Source organism: Carassius carassius, chromosome 5 (genome assembly GCF_963082965.1).
Source record: "Carassius carassius chromosome 5, fCarCar2.1, whole genome shotgun sequence".
NCBI lineage: Eukaryota > Metazoa > Chordata > Actinopteri > Cypriniformes > Cyprinidae > Carassius > Carassius carassius.
In genome coordinates this window covers 13,449,631-13,468,707 of record NC_081759.1, presented here as the reverse complement: position 1 = coordinate 13,468,707, position 19,077 = coordinate 13,449,631, and the positions used below count along the sequence as shown (strand labels likewise).

The window sequence follows — 19,077 nt, the reverse complement described above, 5'->3', positions numbered from 1 at the left end:
TAATAACTCACCCATGTCGTTCCCAACCCGTGAGACCTCCGTTTATCTTCAGAACACAGTTTAAGATATTTTAGATGTAGTCCGAGAGCTCTCAGTTCATCCATTGAAACTGTGTGCACGGCATACTGTCTATGTCCAGAAAGGTAAGAAAAACATCATCAAAGTAGTCCATGTGACATCAGAGGGTCAGTTAGAATTTTTTGAAGCATCGAAAATACATTTTGGTCCAAAAATAGCAAAAACTATGACTTTATTCAGCATTGTCTTCTCTTCCATGTCTGTTGTGAGAGAGTTCAAAACAAAGCAGTTTGTGATATCCGGTTCGCGAACGAATCATTCAATGTAACCGGATCTTTTTGAACCAGTTCATCAAATCGAACTGAATAGTTTTAAACGGTTCACGTCTCCAATACGCATTAATCCACAAATGACTTAAGCTGTTAACTTTTTTAATGTGGCTGACACTCCTTCGGAGTTCAAACAAACCAATATCCTGGAGTAATTCATGTACTCAAACAGTACACTGACTGAACTGCTGTGAAGAGAGAACTGAAGATGAACACTGAGCCAAGCCAGATAACGAACAAAAGACTGGCTCGTTCTCAAGTCAAGAACTGTTTCTGTCAGACGTGTCCGATTCGAGAACCGAGGAGCTGATGATAACTGCGCATGTGTGATTCAGTGTGAAGCAGAATGAATTACTCCGGGATATTGGTTTGTTTGAACTCGGAGGGAGTGTCAGCCACATTAAAATAGTTACCAGCTTATGTCATTTGTGGATTAATGCGTATTGGAGACGTGAACCGTTTAAAATGATTCAGTTCGATTTGGTGAACTGGTTCAAAAAGATCCGGTTAGATCGAAAGATTTGTTCGCGAACCGGATATCACAAACTGCTTTGTTTTGAACTCTCTCACAACAGACACGGAAGAGAAGAGAATGCTGAATAAAGTCGTAGTTTTTGCTATTTTTGGACCAAAATGTATTTTCGATGCTTCAAAAAATTCTATCTGACCCTCTGATGTCACATGGACTACTTTGATGATGTTTTTCTTACCTTTCTGGACATGGACAGTATACCGTGCACACAGTTTCAATGGAGGGACTGAGAGCTCTCAGATTAAATCTAAAATATCTTAAACTGTGTTCCGAAGATAAACGGTCTCACGAGTTTGGAACGACATGAGGGTGAGTTATTAATGACATAATTCTTGATTTTTGTGTGAACTATCCCTTTAAGCTCACCAAAGCTACATTTATTTGAACAGTAATACTGTAAAATATAATTTAAAATGAAAACAACTGTCTTCTATTACAATGTATTTTAAAGTGCAAACTTTGATGGCAAAGCAGAATTATTACCAGCAATTACTTCAGTCTTTAGTGTCACATTATCCCTCAGAATATGCTGATGTACAAGAAACATTTCTTATTATAATCAATGTTGCTTGATATTTTTCAGGATTAAATGATAAACAGAAAGTTCAACAGTATTAATTGTATTTTTTTTATAAAAATGTAAAAGTCTTTACTGACACTTTTAAATCTATTTAATGTATCCTTGCTGAACAAAAGTATGAATTTCCTTAAAAAAAAAAACAATAGTATTTAAATATGTCAAAATAACAAAACAAGGATTTGTCTCATGCTGCACTGTCAAAGTCAAGTGTGAAAAAAAAAAATCTGCTTTTCTGAACAAAGATCAAAAACATATTTCTGACACAAACCTTCCCCTGTAGACTCCATGCGGGATGCCGTGTTGACAGTATCTCCAAATAAACAGTAACGGGGCATCTTAAGTCCCACTACACCAGCACAGACAGGGCCTGTTCAACACACACACATGCGACAGAGAGGGAGATCAGGAATCCAGAAACTGCTTATACACAATCTTGATGCTTCCTGACAGAAACAACATACTAAACAAGGTTCAACTGAACAAAAGCAACAGGCTGCAATGAGATCACATATTGCATATGACATAAGCACTTCTTCAGATCATCTCAACTTCATATCTACTTATATGTAACAGATAAGATAAAAAGCCTTACATACAAATACTGTTTTTTAATGGCTACTAAGAAACAAAGAGACAAAGTTCACAGCAACCTCTGAATATTTCTTAAGGGTTAATGTACATATATTCACATGCATTTGTTAAATGTAATTACAGTAATTACTTAGCCTTAAATTGCCATGATTTTCTCAACACTAATAAATAAACACTTTAAAGACTTAAAATGAATGAATATTATTCATGCAATCTGTAAAACCGTAATAATACCTGTGTGGATTCCTATTCGCAGCCGTAGCTGATCGTTGGGTATATGTCTGATTTTGAATGTTTTAACCTGTTCCAGCAAAGCCAATGACATGCTGGCTATCTCACGTGCATGTAGCTTCCCATTTCTTACAGGCAGACCTGAGACCACCATGTATGCATCACCGATTGTCTCCACCTGCAAAAATTAAAGACATTTTTGCACAATTATAAGTCTTCAAAAATGCTGATGAATGTTATGATGAAAGATGAAGAATTACTAATTATAATACAAATATTTATGAAAAGAATACAATGATTGCACTGCCTATTTAAGACACTCACCTTATATACATCAAAATTGTCAATGATGGCATCAAAGCATGTGTACAGATCATTCAACAGTGTCACCACCTGAATAGAATAACAGGAAAGTATTTAATACAAAATTACAATTTAACAAAAATTGAAAAACTGAAACATCAAGAATATAAGTGTAACGAATCCTGTCCATGCACTTCCGTTCGCTCAATCTAGAGATCACCCGCTCATTACTATGGACTCTTGCACCACACTAACTGTTGCGCTACATTTCCCAATATCCATTGCACTGATTACAACAACAGCTGTAACCAATCAAACACACTCTACATAAGCCATGGACTTCCTCTTTCTCAATGTAAAGTATTAAGTGATCGTTCATCTTTAAGTGATTTTATGGACTTTGCTTTTCTGTCCATTGGCTATTTGTTTATTGTGGGTGTCGTGGAAAAGGAAGGTGACACCGTACTCACTCGTGAAATTGCGGCCACAGAGCATGCTCACAAAATGACGGCGATAGTGGAGCCTGATCGCAAAATGGCAGACGAAACAACACACCATTATGTCACAGCTGCAAATCCTGAGTCAAGCCAAGAAATTGCTGATCTTCCTGAGCCAAGTCAAGTCACAGCTGAGTCAAGTCAAGTCTCAGCTGCTCTTTCTGAGTCAAGCCACAGTTGATCTTCATGAATCAAGTCATGTCCCAGAGTCTCGTCACATCTCAGCTGATCTCCCAGAGTCTCGTCACATCTCAGCCAACCTCCCAGAGTCCTGTCACATTTCAACTGATCTTCCAGAGTCATGTCACCTCTTGTCTGTTGCACGCAGATCTTCAGGGTCAGTCATTCAATATCTCAGTCTGGTATACAGTGTGAGGGATACACCACTGGTGTCTCCACATGCAGCTGGTATCCCCAAACCAAATCACTCTAGTCCTCCTTCTCATGAACTCATTCCCCCGTCTGCAGCACTTCCCGTGTGGGGGATTGCTTTATGGTGTATCTGGGCCACGTACACCACCGCCAATTTGCTAGAGGTGGCCGCACAAGCTATGACATCTCCAGGGGTGGCGGCTTATGCTGCGGAAACTTTCTTGGTAGCAGTACCTGTTTCTAAGCTCCCAGAGGCCATGGTGTCCACTGCACTCTCTTCAGAGGTGGCAGAACAGGCTGCAGAATCTCCCAAGATGGTGGTACTTGTCTTAGTTCCTTGCGCAGTGGTGGCGCCTAGTGATGATCTCCATGAACTATTAGTTCTGGCCGAGGAGGCCAATAATGAACTCATGTCATGGCCTATGAACTATTGTCCTGTCCTGAACCGGCCACGGAGGCCATCTATGAACTCTCATCCTGCTCTGACACTGTCAAAGGGTGTACTCACACTAGGCATTCTGAGCACATATGACTCACAAAGCCCGGTTTGTTTGACTAACTTGAACTCTCTGTGCCACGCTCAGGCGCGGTTCATCTAGCCAGCCCTGACCAGGTTGGAATAGGTGGACCAGGGCACAGTTCGGTTGGGCTTGGGCATGGTAAGCATTCAGTGTGAGCTCTAACCACGCCGGAGCGTGGAACAGACACTATTCTGTGTGCACTACTGTCATCATTATGACCGCAAACATATTCTATTACTACTACTACACTTTTTACGTCCATATTCTATTACTACTACTACACTTTTTACGTCTGTGATCTCTCTACCTGCCCTGTCATGGCTAGGGACGCCGTCTGTGAACTCCTTGCTCTGAACTGGCCATGGAGGCTAATTATGAACTATTTTCATAACAGTGTGCGAGGCATACAACTATTTTCCTCACCTGGCTGAGGAGGCTGTCTCTGAACTCTCAGCCTTGTCTGTCACCCCCGAGGATGTTACCTGTGAACTTCCTGACTCTCGTGTTGCAGCTACAAGGGCCGTTCAGGAACTTTCATCCATGCCTGTTATTGCCATGGAAACCTTGAATGAACTTTCTGTAAGCCCTGTTAACTCTGTCGTTGCCAAAGAGACCATTAGTGAACTCTCTGTCTGTTCAATTTCAGTCAATGAGTTTGAGTTTGTCTGTCTGTCCTGTATTAACAAATGAGTCTTGCTGTGAAATGTCTGCCAGTTCAGTTTCACTCAATTAAATGTCTATCAGTTCAGTGGCCAAGAGTCTATCTAGAATCAACCCAGGAAACTGTTTCTTAATTATCTGTCAATCTCGTTTCCCTCAATGAGCCTTAGCCAATTCCAGTTCCATAAATACTCTGTCTGTCTTGTGTGTCTCAGTGTTCCGTAGGTCCCTGTCCCTGCGGTCGTCTTCTCCTCTGTCAGCTCAGCCGTGATGGTCTTCTGTTCTGCCCTGATGGTCTTCCACTCTGTTTGCTCCGCAGTGCTCTGCACTGGTTCTCTGCTCTGCCCTAGTTCCTTGCTCCACCCTGGCTTCCTGCTTCGCCAGTTTTGCCTGGTTGCCATGCTCTGCCAGCTCTGACTCAGTACCCAGCCTCTCTACGCCCACGTGGACCTAGCCCTCCGTCCCTCCCCCGTTCTGCCTTTGCTCCACAGCCCTCCTGGAATATATGGAGATAGGAGCATCTGGAAGCCGCTACTTGGTGGGGGGCTATGTCACAAATCCTGTCCATGCACTTTCGTTCGCTCACCACCAGAGATCACCCACTCATTACTATAGACTCTTGCACCACACTGTTGCACTTCACCCCAGACTACATTTCCCTTCATCCATTGCACTGATTACACCAACAGCTGTAACCAATCACACACACTCTATGTAAGCCATGGACTTCTCACTACTTCTATCACTGTCTTCATGCAGTTACACTATCCTGTTCATTAGCCATTGTTTATTTTCCAAGTCCTAGTCTCTGTCTAGTTTTGCCTTGCCTGTTTTCCAGTCCTTTGATTAAGTATGCATCTTTATTAAAGGTATAGTTCAGCCAAAAATTCTGTCTAAATTCTACATTTCTGAGCCTTGATGGTGTAAGGATCCTTGCTGTCTATGGGAGGGTCAGAGAGCTCACGGAATGCATCAAAAATATCTTAATTTGTGTTCTGAAGATGAACGAAGGTTTGGAACGACATGAGGGTGAGTAATTAATTACATAATTTTCATCTTTGGGTGAACTTATCCCTGTAAGGCATTTCCACCATTTATTTTTATTACAGCTGTCAACTTTGAATAGTTTCACAGAACTTATGAATAGTACAGGGGAATGTTGTGCCATCTGCCAATTGTGATTTTTTTTTTTTTTGCATGTATTTATATTTAAACCAATAAACTATAGAAAAGGAAGTGCAGAAAAGTTGCATCCTCCTTTATATTATGAGATATTCAAGGCAATACACTTGACAATTACAGCACTAACCCCCAATCTGTAATTAAAATTCAAGTACTATGAAAGTCTTGAAGGATTGGAGGAACAGAGGATTTCTTTTAAATCAGCTAAGATTCAAAATATGTTGCTCTGTTCTTCAAAATGTATTGGTTTGACTATTCAGATAAGGCTTATTCTTATTCCAGAAGCATTTTTTATTTTTTCCCCACCTTTTTAGGTATGATGAGAACCTGACAGCAATAGTTCTACATCTGTGCCTCCCCCCACCCCCCCCCCACCCCACCCCCACACACCCCGTTTGAATTCAAACAGAATGTATAATAAAAGTATATTGTGTCTGCAGCTCTGCGATGTCTCATGACGGTTAAGATGGAAATGACTGCTGTGATGTGTTTCTGCTTGAACTCCCAACGGTTCCCTCAAATTAAAATACTTTCTCCCCATAGCCCCATTCTCTCCCCCCATTCCATCCCTGGATGTACGCCCAGAAAGACATATCTGCATTCATAGATCAGAAAATATGATAAATTAACCATGGAGGCATTATGAAACTTCATTATGAAGTTGTAATGCTATAATCCTAATCACTGAAACATTGCTGGATTTTATATTTATATATTTGAACAGCTGTTGAACTGCATTGTGCTCCAAACACCATGATGGTTCGGTTAAGTTGTGTACATTTGGTCTAATTTCAGAGTTACTTTCCAAACTCAGTTGGTCTGAGTTCAAAGTTCATTCTAAAAAAATAGCCTCAAATGCGTCATAATTAAAAAGAGCACACAACTTCTTCAACTGTTAAATGGGAATGTTTTAGGCCTTAATCTAATCTCTCACACTGATTTCAGATTCCATGTTTAAGGCAAAGGTAAGCATATTTCAAGATTTATTGTATGGGAAATTAAGGTAATTACCCATAGTTAAATTATGGGAAATTACAAATGCCTTTTCATTTGCAAATTAAATTAAAATCTCCTCTTTGCAAAACATTATAGGTGTCTGGTACAAAATGTATTAATATACGATCATCAACACAGAATATATCACCACCTTGGAGCAATATTTCAAAAGGCGATCGTCGTGTCAAAATACATGGGAATGAGATGAAAGGAATGCCCTTTCTCTGGCTCAGGCCAAACAAGAATGCTGCAGTCTGTATCTCTGACATTATGAAGTTTAGATATGTTGCGCTCAGAAATGTTCACGCAATCATGCTGCACACACCATAAGTTCCGTGCCCTGGCACAGTTAGCGATCACATACACTGATCTATAACTGAACCGTGCTCTGGCTCTGGCACTGGCACGAAGTGATCACATACTAGTCAAACAAACCGTGCTTTGGGGGTCAAACGCACTCGTGTACGGTTCTCCTGCATCCTGCACACTCAAGTCTCTACCCGCCTGCACCTGCACTTGCCCATCATGTTTTGTCCCGTGCCGCACTCTGTTGCATCGTTGCCCAGCACTAATATATATATATATTACACACACAATAATGTTTAAATTAGGTCTTAATACAATAAAATTGAACTGTTTTTTTGTGTGTCTTTCTTTCTTAATTGTTGTAAGCATTGCTTTCAGTATATTATTTGTAATTAACATATTTCTGCTTTATTTTTATTTTATATTATGTTGTTATGTTGATTGTATTTTCTATTATTATTATGAAATAATGTGCCATAATTTCCAGAATAAATTATAAGTATGATTTTTTTTAATCATCTGAGTCTAGCAGCGACTTAAATTTTAGACCAGCTAATGCATTTAACATCAATCACACAAAACATGGACAAGGCACAAATGTATTTATATAGTGCATTTTCCACATCACAGTAGTTTCAGTTTCACTTTTCAAAATTTGTTTAGGCTTGCTGTTTATAATAAATGTGTTTATAATGAATGTCACTATAATATATATTTTGTTTTATACTATATTTTTATTTTTTGAGTGAAGGGAAAATAAAATTATAATGTTTATAATATAATATAATATAATATAATATAATATAATATAATATAATATAATATAATATAATATAATATAATATAATATAATATAATAAAAAAATCAGTGAGGCTTAAAAAAAAATTCAATAAAAGAACATCCCAAGTGTTACATGGGAGATTCTGGGAGTCAATTCATGGTTCTTCCCTGTAAGTTGTTGAATTAATTGTTATTTTCCACTTCCAAAAATTTTACATTTAACAGTATTTTACGGTTAACTTACATCAAATTTGTACGAAACATCAATCAATATTGTAAAACCACAATCATTTTTACAGTGTGTAATATAATATAATATATACATTTTTATTAGTTTAGCATTGAAGATGCATTGAAAATCAAGGTTTCAAAAAGTAATCAGAAAGTTTTGGGATCATTAAAAATGTATATGCAGACCTGTAATGGTGTACTCTCAGCAGACATTGACGTGAAGCCTACTATGTCACTGAAATAGATGGTGACACTGTCAAAGGCTTCGGCCTGTACAGTCTCCCCACGCTTGAGCTGCTCCGCCACGGAACTGTGAGAAGAATTAGATTATGATGTGAACCATGAAATCGTTTTCCATACACGAGTCCAAACACAATAGCAGACATCCAGCAGCAAACTATCAGTTATTTTAACAATTCATAGATGATACAGAAAATAATCTAATTTGATAAATCGATATTCGATAAATCCTCATCTAAAAACTAAACAAATGTATAAACAAATCAAAATTGAAAATGATTTACAGCATGCTGAATTATGCGAGTTTTATAAAGTAGCCTTTTCTTAATAATACCCAAGATCAATTTTGAGATCAATTAGTATGATAATTTACTTAATTAAAGAATGAATGAGCTTGGTTACTTCCTAGCTATTCCCTTAGAGAGTTTATTAATCTATAATTAGCTTTGCTTCATCTTAACCTGATCTTCACAGTTCTCACCACTAATTGTCTGAAAAACAGACTTTACTCAAAGAACAGTCAGCCAATTTTAGATGAGACAAAAAAATATGGTAGAAGTTGCTTCACATGCAAGTTATCTAATATTAAGAGAACTCTTGAACTAAAAGCTATCTCTTCCTCAATCTACAATTAAAAGTTTTGAAACTGAATAGTAAATATTTCACAACACATTTCTTACTGTGGAAGGATTTGATAAAGAAGATTTTCAGCTTTCCGTTTCTCCTCGAGGTAGGCTTGTGTTCGCTCCTCTACCAGGTTCTCCAGGTTATTGGCATATTGTTCCATTCTGGACAGCAGGTTACTGAGAATACTGGTGCTGCCTTCTCTGTTGAGAAAAAAAAAAAAAAAAAAAAAACCTTAGACACCTGCTTCCACACATGATGTGTAATTACAGCAGAGATATACATGATTATAATGACAGCAGACGAATTACAGTAGAAGATTGCATTTATGTAAAATCACTGGTAACCCATTAATAATTTAACAAAATGAACTGAAGAGATTGCAGCATATGACTGGTTATGAGAAAAGCATGAAAATAGTTTTGAAAAAAGAAAACAGGAACATGTACTCAGTTCTGCAGTTAAGATCTATAATGCAGTGTTATTCATAAGAAGTATAGCATAGTTGCATCCTATGAGATGGTAAAATGCAGCACTTACGATGAAATGTGGTCGATTTGGGTTGAATCATGTGCTGCTGGTGTGTGGTTTGCTGAATCATATTGTTCTATTTAGAGGTCAGTGCTCACTCCTAAATAAAGAACACTCATACAGACCTGCAGGGCTGCATTTATCTAATGAGCCACACTTCTCAGTACTTAATTTTTGAAGTATAAACTTCTGTAAATGTATATATTAAAGGGGTCATATGATGCAATTTTAAGTTTTCCTTTCTCTTTGGAGTGTTACAAGCTGTTTGTGATTTGATAAGGTCCCTAAAGTTGCAAAGACTAAAGTTTAAAACCCAAAGAGATATTCTGTATAAAAGTGAAGACTGGTCCACGCCCTCCTAAAATGCCTTGTTCCACCCCCCACCCCCATGTCTATGTCACAATGTGAGAATATTTGCATAAAGTTGCCCAAATGTTCACGCAAAGAAAGAAGGGGTAACTTGCCACTGCCATGCTGTGTGTTTCGTTGTGAAAGCGAAAATACTTTGTTTGGCCTTCCAAAAGAGGACACGACTAGAAATCAGTGGTTAAGTTGTATTTATAATACTGTTCCAGAATAGTTCAACCCAAATATTCAGATGTGTGGAGCCCATATTGTGGAGGACTGTTTGCTGATCCAGGGAGAGAAGACTACAATGCAGGCTGTTCTGACTCACAGACTAAGTACGTTTTCATATTTAAAGGATTTGCCACTGATTATTCTAAAGCAAGTTTTTAGCAGTGTAGAGTAGCACTTGTTGTTTGTCATTTCTCTGATCACAAATGCAGACATGGTTTTATGTTTACGGGGCGCGATGCAACACTGTAAGTCATAATAATCCGTAATTATGTCAGCACTGGATGCAACAAATTCCTCATTTGTAATGGGTTTTATTGTTTTTGTCTCGACGCTCCAGGACACATCATCACAGGACATCACAACATTTCCCTCTCATGCTTGAGGTATTCAGCCAATCACAATGCACTGGATAGCTGGACAATAAGAGCACACCTCGCTTTTCAGAATGATGTGTTTTGTAAAAATATAGCATTTCAGAAAGGCATGGCATGGAGGAGAAAAAATTAAGTACAGTACGTGGAAAATAATGCTTTTTGAACCTTAAACCGCATAAAGACATTTAATGGGATAGTTCACCCAAATAACAAAATTATGTCATTAATAACTTACCCTCATGTTGTTCCAAACCCGTAAGACCTCGGTTTATCTTTGGAACACAGTTTAAGATATTTATAACACAGCAGTTCAGTCAGTGTACTGTTTGAGTACATGAATTACTCCGGAATATTGGTTTGTTTGAACTCAGAGGGAGTGTCAGCCACATTAAAAATGTTAACAGCTTAAGTCATGGATTAATGCGTATTGGAGACGCGAACCGTTTAAAACGATTCAGTTCGATTTGGTGAACTGGTTCAAAAAGATCCGGTTACATCGAATGATTCGTTCACGAACCGGATATCACAAACTGCTTTGTTTTGAACTCTCTCTCACAACAGACATGGAAGAGAAGACAATGCTGAATAAAGTCGTAGTTTTTGCTATTTTTGGACCAAAATGTAAATGACTGTATACCGTTCACACAGCTTCAATGGAGGGACTGAGAGCTCTCTGACTAAATCTAAAATATCTTAAACTGTGTCCAAAGATAAACGGAGGTCTTATGGGTTTGGAACAACATGAGGGTAAGTTATTAATGACATAATTTTGCTATTTGGGTAAACTATCCCTTTAATTAAACCAAATAAACAAAATAATGTTCTTTTTAGCATCATCATATGACCCTTTTAATAATTAAATTAATATTAATTTAATATATAAATACATTAATTATATTAATACATTAAATCACAGTAATAATAACAAGCTATAATATATTGATCATACTTAGGGGGAGGTTTCCCCTTTAGGGAACTTGCGCTGCATCAGAAATGCCTTGGGAATGCCATGCGTGACCATGCTCTGAAGCACATGTCAAATCAGCCCAATGGAATGGCAAGACATCATGGGTGGGGTGACGTAGAGACCAGGAAGCTGAAAAGTGCATCAGGTGTAAACAGTAGAAAAGAGGAAAGCTGGCAAACAGTGCTTTACTTTGTGTGTTCCACCCTGTCCGAGCTTCATCTCTGGCATGGATATACATGATTTATGTGTTCTTTGTCTCAGAGCAGGCTTGCAGCAATATGGCTGCAGTCATGGGGGTTGCAAATGGATATACAGTATGGGTTGGAGATGGGCTTGTCCCTTTCTTTGAACCTCACACACCAGAATTAGTGTTCTCTCTCTCAGGGATCAGAAGCTTGCTCCACGGTTTCTTCCCACCAGAGGGAGGATTCAATGCTTTGCCTGTCTTCCTCTGAGGAGGTTGATGAGGTGGGCACTGACCAGGATAAGACTGAGGACTTACCACCCTAGTCCATCCAGTATTAGGAGCTGCTGGAGGTAATGACTAGTGCAGTGGCCAAGTTTAAGATCGACTCACCCGCCAAAAAGCAGGAATATAATCTCAAGAGTAAATTGGATGAGCGCTTCATGCAAATTATTCTAATAAAGTGGGGCTGAGGAAGCAGGACTGTGGGGCAGTGCCTCTGGTAGAGGAGATGCTTGTTGACACTCTGGTTACAAATGTAAACTCAACAAGCATTGTGTCATTTGCCCTGCTATAAGCTGAATAAGAATCTATGGCTGTTGCTTCAGTTGCTTCAAAGATTCTGATAAAATGGTGCTTGGAGCCGACTTACATAGAGGTAAGCTCTACCTTTTCTGGTGGACCACTGGTTTATGCAGCTACACAAACGTGAAAAAATCAGGCTTCAGTAACAGAGTAAACCAGAGTTTACCCACATTGTACGCAATGCTTGTTCCCTTATCTCAGGGAACCAAGGTTATGTTAGTAACCAGACCATTTTGCATTAAACATGCATAAACATCGTTTTTTTTATTTAAAAAACACAAATGTGTACATTCATCCTGCTCACATTTCACTGTAGCCCAGTTTGTGCCGAATGCAGTGTAATCCCTTTTGAACGGTGTCTCCCATTGTGTAGAATGCATATGAGGAATGTATCCAATCACTTTGTGCTATGAGCATATACAGAATGAAGCCTGCTCTGTGAGCGCAGCCTCAGAGCAGCCAAGATGATGACTCCTAGAAGCATGAGCAAAGTTGAAACTGATAAACCGATAGGCTGCGGACCTCAAAACATAACCTTTCCCACACGTAGGGAGAAATAGGTAAATTAAGCAGACAAAATCCATGCCTGTAGGGGAGGGACGTCTAAGCTATGGAATCTGGCAAAGATGGACAGCAACGACCAGCTATTAGTTATTAGACTACTAGGCCATTTAGAGTGGCCTCCGAAGCAAACAAAGATCTGCTTTGATTGTCTAAACAGACTATAGTGCAAGAATACACTCTAAGAACCCTTACTGGGCAGAGTGGATTGGGAACCTGCTTACCGTCTGCAGCAGGGAGCGCTAGAAGGGTGATAACCTGTGCTCTGAATGGAGTTGAGAGCACCTTAGGTAAATAACCATGTCTTGGCTTGACAACAACTCTATAGTCGTTAGGCCCAAACTCAAGACAGGAAACACTGACTGACAGAGCTTGCAAGTCACTCACTCACTTCACTGATGCTAAAATCAATAAGGCCGAAGTTAGAATGACTTGGCTCAAGGGGGAGGGCCCTGTAGTGCCCTTTGGACTATGGACAAGTCCCAGGTTGGCATAATAATGAAGACAAGGAGGGTTTAAGAATTTAATTACTAAGTTTTTGCCAATTGATTAGAGAGCTTTGAGAGAATAGTTTGGTGCGGTAGCTGGCACATATACTTTGAGTGTGGAAGGGGCATGCCCATTGTCCGGCAACTCTTCCAAAAAAGTTAGCATGTGGGACATGTCACAAAAACCCAGATCCAGGCTTCATGGCTGAACACCAGTCATGGAAGACTGACCATTAAAGGATGCAAAGTCATCTCGTAGATGGTGCTCTAGCCTCTAAAATGGTGTTGTTAACTCTCGCTGGGAGCTGCACAATCTCCCTTCGAGGGCCCATAAATGAAATTCCTTCCTCAATTACATTGACCACAGGGCTGCTGCTGGAAGCTGCATTAACATGGGGAAAAAATGTCTGGTTCCTCCACAGTGGACCACCAGGAGGACTGAGCATTTGACTTCCCTGACCCGCTTGATTACATGAGGAAGCAGGGCAATCGGGGGGAAAACATACAGAGGAATGCTTGGCAAATTGTTGGCCAGAGCATCTCACAACATCAGGAAATAAGTAGTGAGAGTTGTCTTATGAGGCAAAGAGGTCGACCTCGGCTCTCCCCAAGACAAACCAAATCATTTGAACCATCTGAGGATTTAGTGTCCCTTTTTCCTGAGATACATTACCTCTGGATAGCATGTCCTCTCCAACGTTCAGACTGCCTGGCAAAAGAACCACTCTGAGTAATGGAGTTGCTACAAAATGATGTGAAAATCATCCTGCTCATTCATTAACAGAAAACAATATATTGATTTATCTTTTGTAAGACAAGTTGTGTGTAAGAAAGACTATATGCGAGGGAGTGACAATGGCCATGAATATTTAGTGAAAGGCAAAGTTTTCAATAATGTGGGGTTGATTATTTGTATTTAATTACAACACAGTATAATCAAAATATACACATTGAAGTTCAAAGACACATTACTGAGCATTCTGATCTAAACAGAGACTTGAACAATCACACACCTTTGTGCCATTGCTGACAACAGATCCTGTTCATGTTGAAACAAGTAAATACTTAATATTTAAGTATTAGTTGCTTCTTTCAATGGATTCAAAAAAAAAGAAACAGTCCCAACATCAGTAGTCATGGAGTTTATTTTACCATATCTGTGTAGAATATCAGCCCAATGTAGATTACCAGCTTCACAGCTTCAGATGTTGGTACAGCACTCTCAGAGAAAAACAGTGAAGTCTTCAAGATATCTGATCACCAAAAAAAGCTTGACATCAGGAGCAACTTTATTATCACATTAGCAATCAGTAATGTTGTTCAAAACTCAAAAACAATAAAATAAATAGTCATAAACACCAACATACTTCATATTGTAATTATATAATAAAAAAATAATTTATAATTTATATATGCTTAAATTATTAAGCATATTATAAACATCTACATATATTTGTAAACCGTGTATTTCAGAGTAAACATTGGTTTAAACATTCTCACAAATTCATAGTGTTATAGTGTAAACACTCATATTTCTTTTATGTTGTATTGTTTTATATTTTATAAAACATTACAAAATATCTGGTTGTCATGATATATTTAGATGCAACGAAATGATATATTTCAAAATGTTTCACTTAATTTCATACATGTAGTCAGGAATTATAGTTCAGGAAAAGTCTAACTAGTAAAATGTAACATCACAATAGCAACTAAAGTAATAAAAAATGCCTTACTCATCAGAAAAAAAATGTCTTCATTGGTTATCGCATCGCATCGCATCGCATTCTTCTTCTAAAGGAAAACTCTGGCTTATTCCTCTCAACGCATCTCCTTCCGAAAATGAAAAGTATCCTAGATTAACTTGATGAACCCTTCTGCTTTGTTTACGGAGGTGATGTGGGCATTTAAATTTTTCCGCATCTCACGTGGATGATTATCATAAGAAATAGCTCGTACACATGGGCGTGATCACATTACAGATAATAAACTCAGAGGGAGAAAACTTGCCTCACGTTGGTTTCATAGGGATAACTTTATCAGAGAATATATGCTTTCAACATACATTCATTTACAAGTAGACATTTCAAGCATACGTATATATTCATATTTATTATGTCTGTGAGGCAAGTATTTACTGAGATTTAGGTTGTTTTATTTAAGTGTTTGTGAAAAAAGTTGACTGATACGGCAAAGAGCACACAGTTTGTTTTCTTTATTACACAAAAGCACATTTTGTTGTTGTTATTATGACTATACAGTACACAATTAAAAAAATTTCATTGCAAGCAGAAACTTAAATCTGCTAAACCTGTATTAAAGACTGTGAAGAGATGGGCCAGCGAAATAGAGCAGGATTTACAAGCTTGTTTTGACCTCACTGATTGGAGTGTTTTTGAAGCTGCTACCACCTATCTGGACGAATTCATAGAGACTGTGACATCTTATATTAGTTTTTGTGAGGATATATGCATTCCTACCAGGTCTTATTTAACATTTAACAATGATAAGCCATGGTTTACAGCAAAACTCAGACATCTCCGTCAGGCCAAAGAGGATGCCTACAGGAATGGGGACAGAGTCTTGTACAATCAGGCCAGGAACACACTGAACAAAGAGATTAGAGTGGCTAAAAGGACCTACGCTAAAAAGTTGGAAGACCAGTGTCCTTCCGACAACTCAACTTCAGTGTGGAAAGGGCTGAGAGCCATCACAAACTACAAGACACCATCCCCCTGCACTGAGGCAAATCAATGACTTGCTAATGACCTGAATCAGTTTTATTGTAGATTTGAAACCCCAAACACCCATTCTGATCATCACCCTACACAACCGTTAACACCTCCTCGAACTCCCTGCCACCCCACCCCCAGTGAACTTTGCGGATGATGGGCGCCAGGTTTCCAGGAAAAACAAAAGAAGAAAAGCACCAGGCCCAGATGGCGTTACACCAGCTTGTCTGAAAACCTGTGCTGACCAGCTGCCCCCCATCTTTTCACAGATTTTCAACAGATCTCTGGAGTTGAGTGACATGCCTTCCTGCTTCAAATGCTCCACCATCATCCCCATTCCAAAGAAACCCAAGATAAGGAGACTTAACAACTACAGACCTGTGGCTCTAACATATGTCGTCATGAAGTCGTTGAAAATTGAAAATTGGTTCTGGCTAATCTGAAGGACATCACTGGAGCCTTACTGGACCCCCTGCAGTTAACTGAGCAAACAGGTCTGTGGATGAAGCAATAAACATGGGATTGCACTTCATCCTGCAACATCTGGACAAAACAGGGACTTATGTGAGGATCCTGTTTGTGGACTTTAGTTCGGCTTTCAACACCATCATCCCAACAGCCCTCTGGACCAAACTGACCCAGCTCTCTGTTCCTAGCTCTATCTGTCAGTGGATCACCAGCTTTCTGACAGATAGGCAACAGCTAGTGAGACTGGGGAAATTAATGTCCAACAGCTGTTCCACCAACACTGGTGCCCCTCAGGGATGTTCTCTCCCCACTGCTCTTCTCCCTGTACACTGACTGCACCTCTAAAGACCCGTCTGTGAAGCTCCTGAAGTTTGCAGATGACACTACGATCATCTGTCTCATCCAGGACGGTGACGAGTCTGCTTACAGACAAGAGGTTGAACCCCCCCTCACCATCATAGATAGCACTTTGGCTGCAGTGGAGTCATTCAGATTCCTGGGAACCACCATCTTTCAGGACCTGAAGTGGGACAATCACATTGACTCCATTGTTAAAAAGGCCCAACAAAGGCTGTACTTCCTTCGCCAGCTGAGGAAGTTTAACCTGCCACAGGAGCTGCTGAAACAGTTCTGTTTAGCCGTCATTGAGTATGTCCTGTGTACTTCAATAACTCTCTGGTTTGGTTCAGCTGCAAAATCGGACATCAGAAGACTACAGAGAATGGTTTGGACTGCTGAAAGGATTATTGGTGCTCCCCTGCCCACCCTTCAAGAACTGTATACAATCAGGGTGAGGAAAAGGGCTCAGAAAATCACTCTGGATCCCTCTCATCCAAGTTAACCCATCTTTGAACTTTTGCCATCTGGCCGGCGCTTCAGAGCCGCAAATACCAGGACAGTCAGGCACAAGAACAGTTTCTTCCCCCAGGCAATCTACCTCATGAGCAGTTAAATGTTCCCCACTTACGCAATAAAAATTTGCGATATCCTTATATTTATTTGTTACCACTCCATCCTAGTACATCCCTGCATCTTACTCAATTCTATTCCATTATCATCTATAGCACTGTTTATACAATGTATTTATTTGGAGTTTTTATTAATTTTTTATTTTTTTTGTCTGTGTGTTGTTGTCTCTGTGTACTCGAAGCTTATGTCACTAAAACAAATTCCTTGTATGCGCAAGCATACTTGGTAATAAAGCTCTTTCTGATTCTGATTCTGAAAGTAGACCCTTTGCAGTTTCAAACAATGCCTTACTTTTATCTGTACAAACATAAATGATGTATTTTTAGTTCATTTTACGGTCATCTAAAAAACTTGTCAAACCGCACAGTTCATATTATAGCTACAGTGCATAAAGTGCAAGCATTGGTGATGGTTATGTTCTGTTTTATAGACTTTTAGCTGAAGCTCCCCAGCCCCTTCCGGTGCCTTCTCAGAACCATTTGGTTAGGTTATGCGATTCAGTTTGGCAGACGTCTGCTGAAGTTCAGTGGCATTCTGTTTTCCACAATGCAAGTTGAGAATGGCGCTGTTCTTCGAGGAGGAGTTGTAACCAGTCTGGCGAAGGATGTGATAGAGCCCCCCCCCCCCCCCAAAGGGTTTTATAGCTCCCACTTCATCGTTTCCAGGCTCTTCACAAGCTTCCCTTCAGAATGATGACCCTCAAGCACAAGTGCAACCCCTAGTGTCAAGTCCCAAGTGCGACCCCTTGTGTCAACTTCGACACAACATCTCCGTTCCCTCCATCAGGGAACGAGGGTTATCATATGTGGCCAAGACATTCTACAGCCATCTGTGCAGTAGCTTCTTTGTTTTAAAGGGATAGTTTACCCAAAAATGTAAATTATATCATGAATTACTCCCCCTCATGTTGTCTCAAACCCACAACAACTTCAAGACAAATTAAGATACTTTTTATGAAATCCTAAAGCTCTCTGATCCTCCATAGACAACAAGGCTAGTGCCACGATCAAGGTCCAGAAAGGTAGTAAGAACATTGTTAAAATGGTCCATATGACATCAGTGGTTCAACTGTAACTTTATAAAGCTACGAGAATAACTTCAACAATGCTTCTCCTCCATGTCCCCCTAGAGTGCCTTTTAGGAGAGTATAATTTTTGGGTGAACTATCCCTTTTATAAATGTATAGTTTTAATTAGATCTTCCTGACCCCATCATGACAACAATGGAATGGTTTTGAGTTTAGATGTAATTAATAGCAGTTCTGCAGATGACTGCACAAGTCTGTCTCCTTGCAATGCACTATAGTTATTTACGTTTACTCCAAAGCACTTGATCTACAAAGATTTTCAGGTACTCCTCAAGTTACTATGCTTTTGCAAAGCAGCCTATCATTTTAAATTGGCATGTAAAAACACTTCTATGATCTACTTATTGCTTACCATGCTTTTGGGAAACACTGCTCTGGTTTTTTATACTTAGATATCTGATATTTAACGTTTGTCAAATTACTAACAAGTCGGAAAAATGTCAACAAGATGCATTTATATAATGAAGACTAGGCTTTAAGGTCATCTTTTACATGAAACATATTAGGAATTTTAATGGAACTTGTCTGTCAAGTGCCTCTTTGGGGAATTAACCATTA

General features: G+C 39.3%; 1 protein-coding gene across 1 annotated transcript in view; it reads right to left on the bottom strand.

The window, feature by feature from the left end:
- LOC132140801 (atrial natriuretic peptide receptor 2-like) overlaps nt 1-19,077 on the bottom strand; it is a 90,668-nt gene that overhangs the window by 10,209 nt on the left and 61,382 nt on the right. Inside the window, exons 16-20 of the mRNA XM_059549786.1 lie at nt 9,051-9,197; nt 8,317-8,440; nt 2,606-2,674; nt 2,285-2,459; nt 1,728-1,826 (exon numbers count right to left, since the gene is read on the bottom strand). Coding sequence (XP_059405769.1) covers nt 1,728-1,826; nt 2,285-2,459; nt 2,606-2,674; nt 8,317-8,440; nt 9,051-9,197 — 614 coding nt within the window. The remainder of the gene's footprint in view (nt 1-1,727; nt 1,827-2,284; nt 2,460-2,605; nt 2,675-8,316; nt 8,441-9,050; nt 9,198-19,077) is intronic.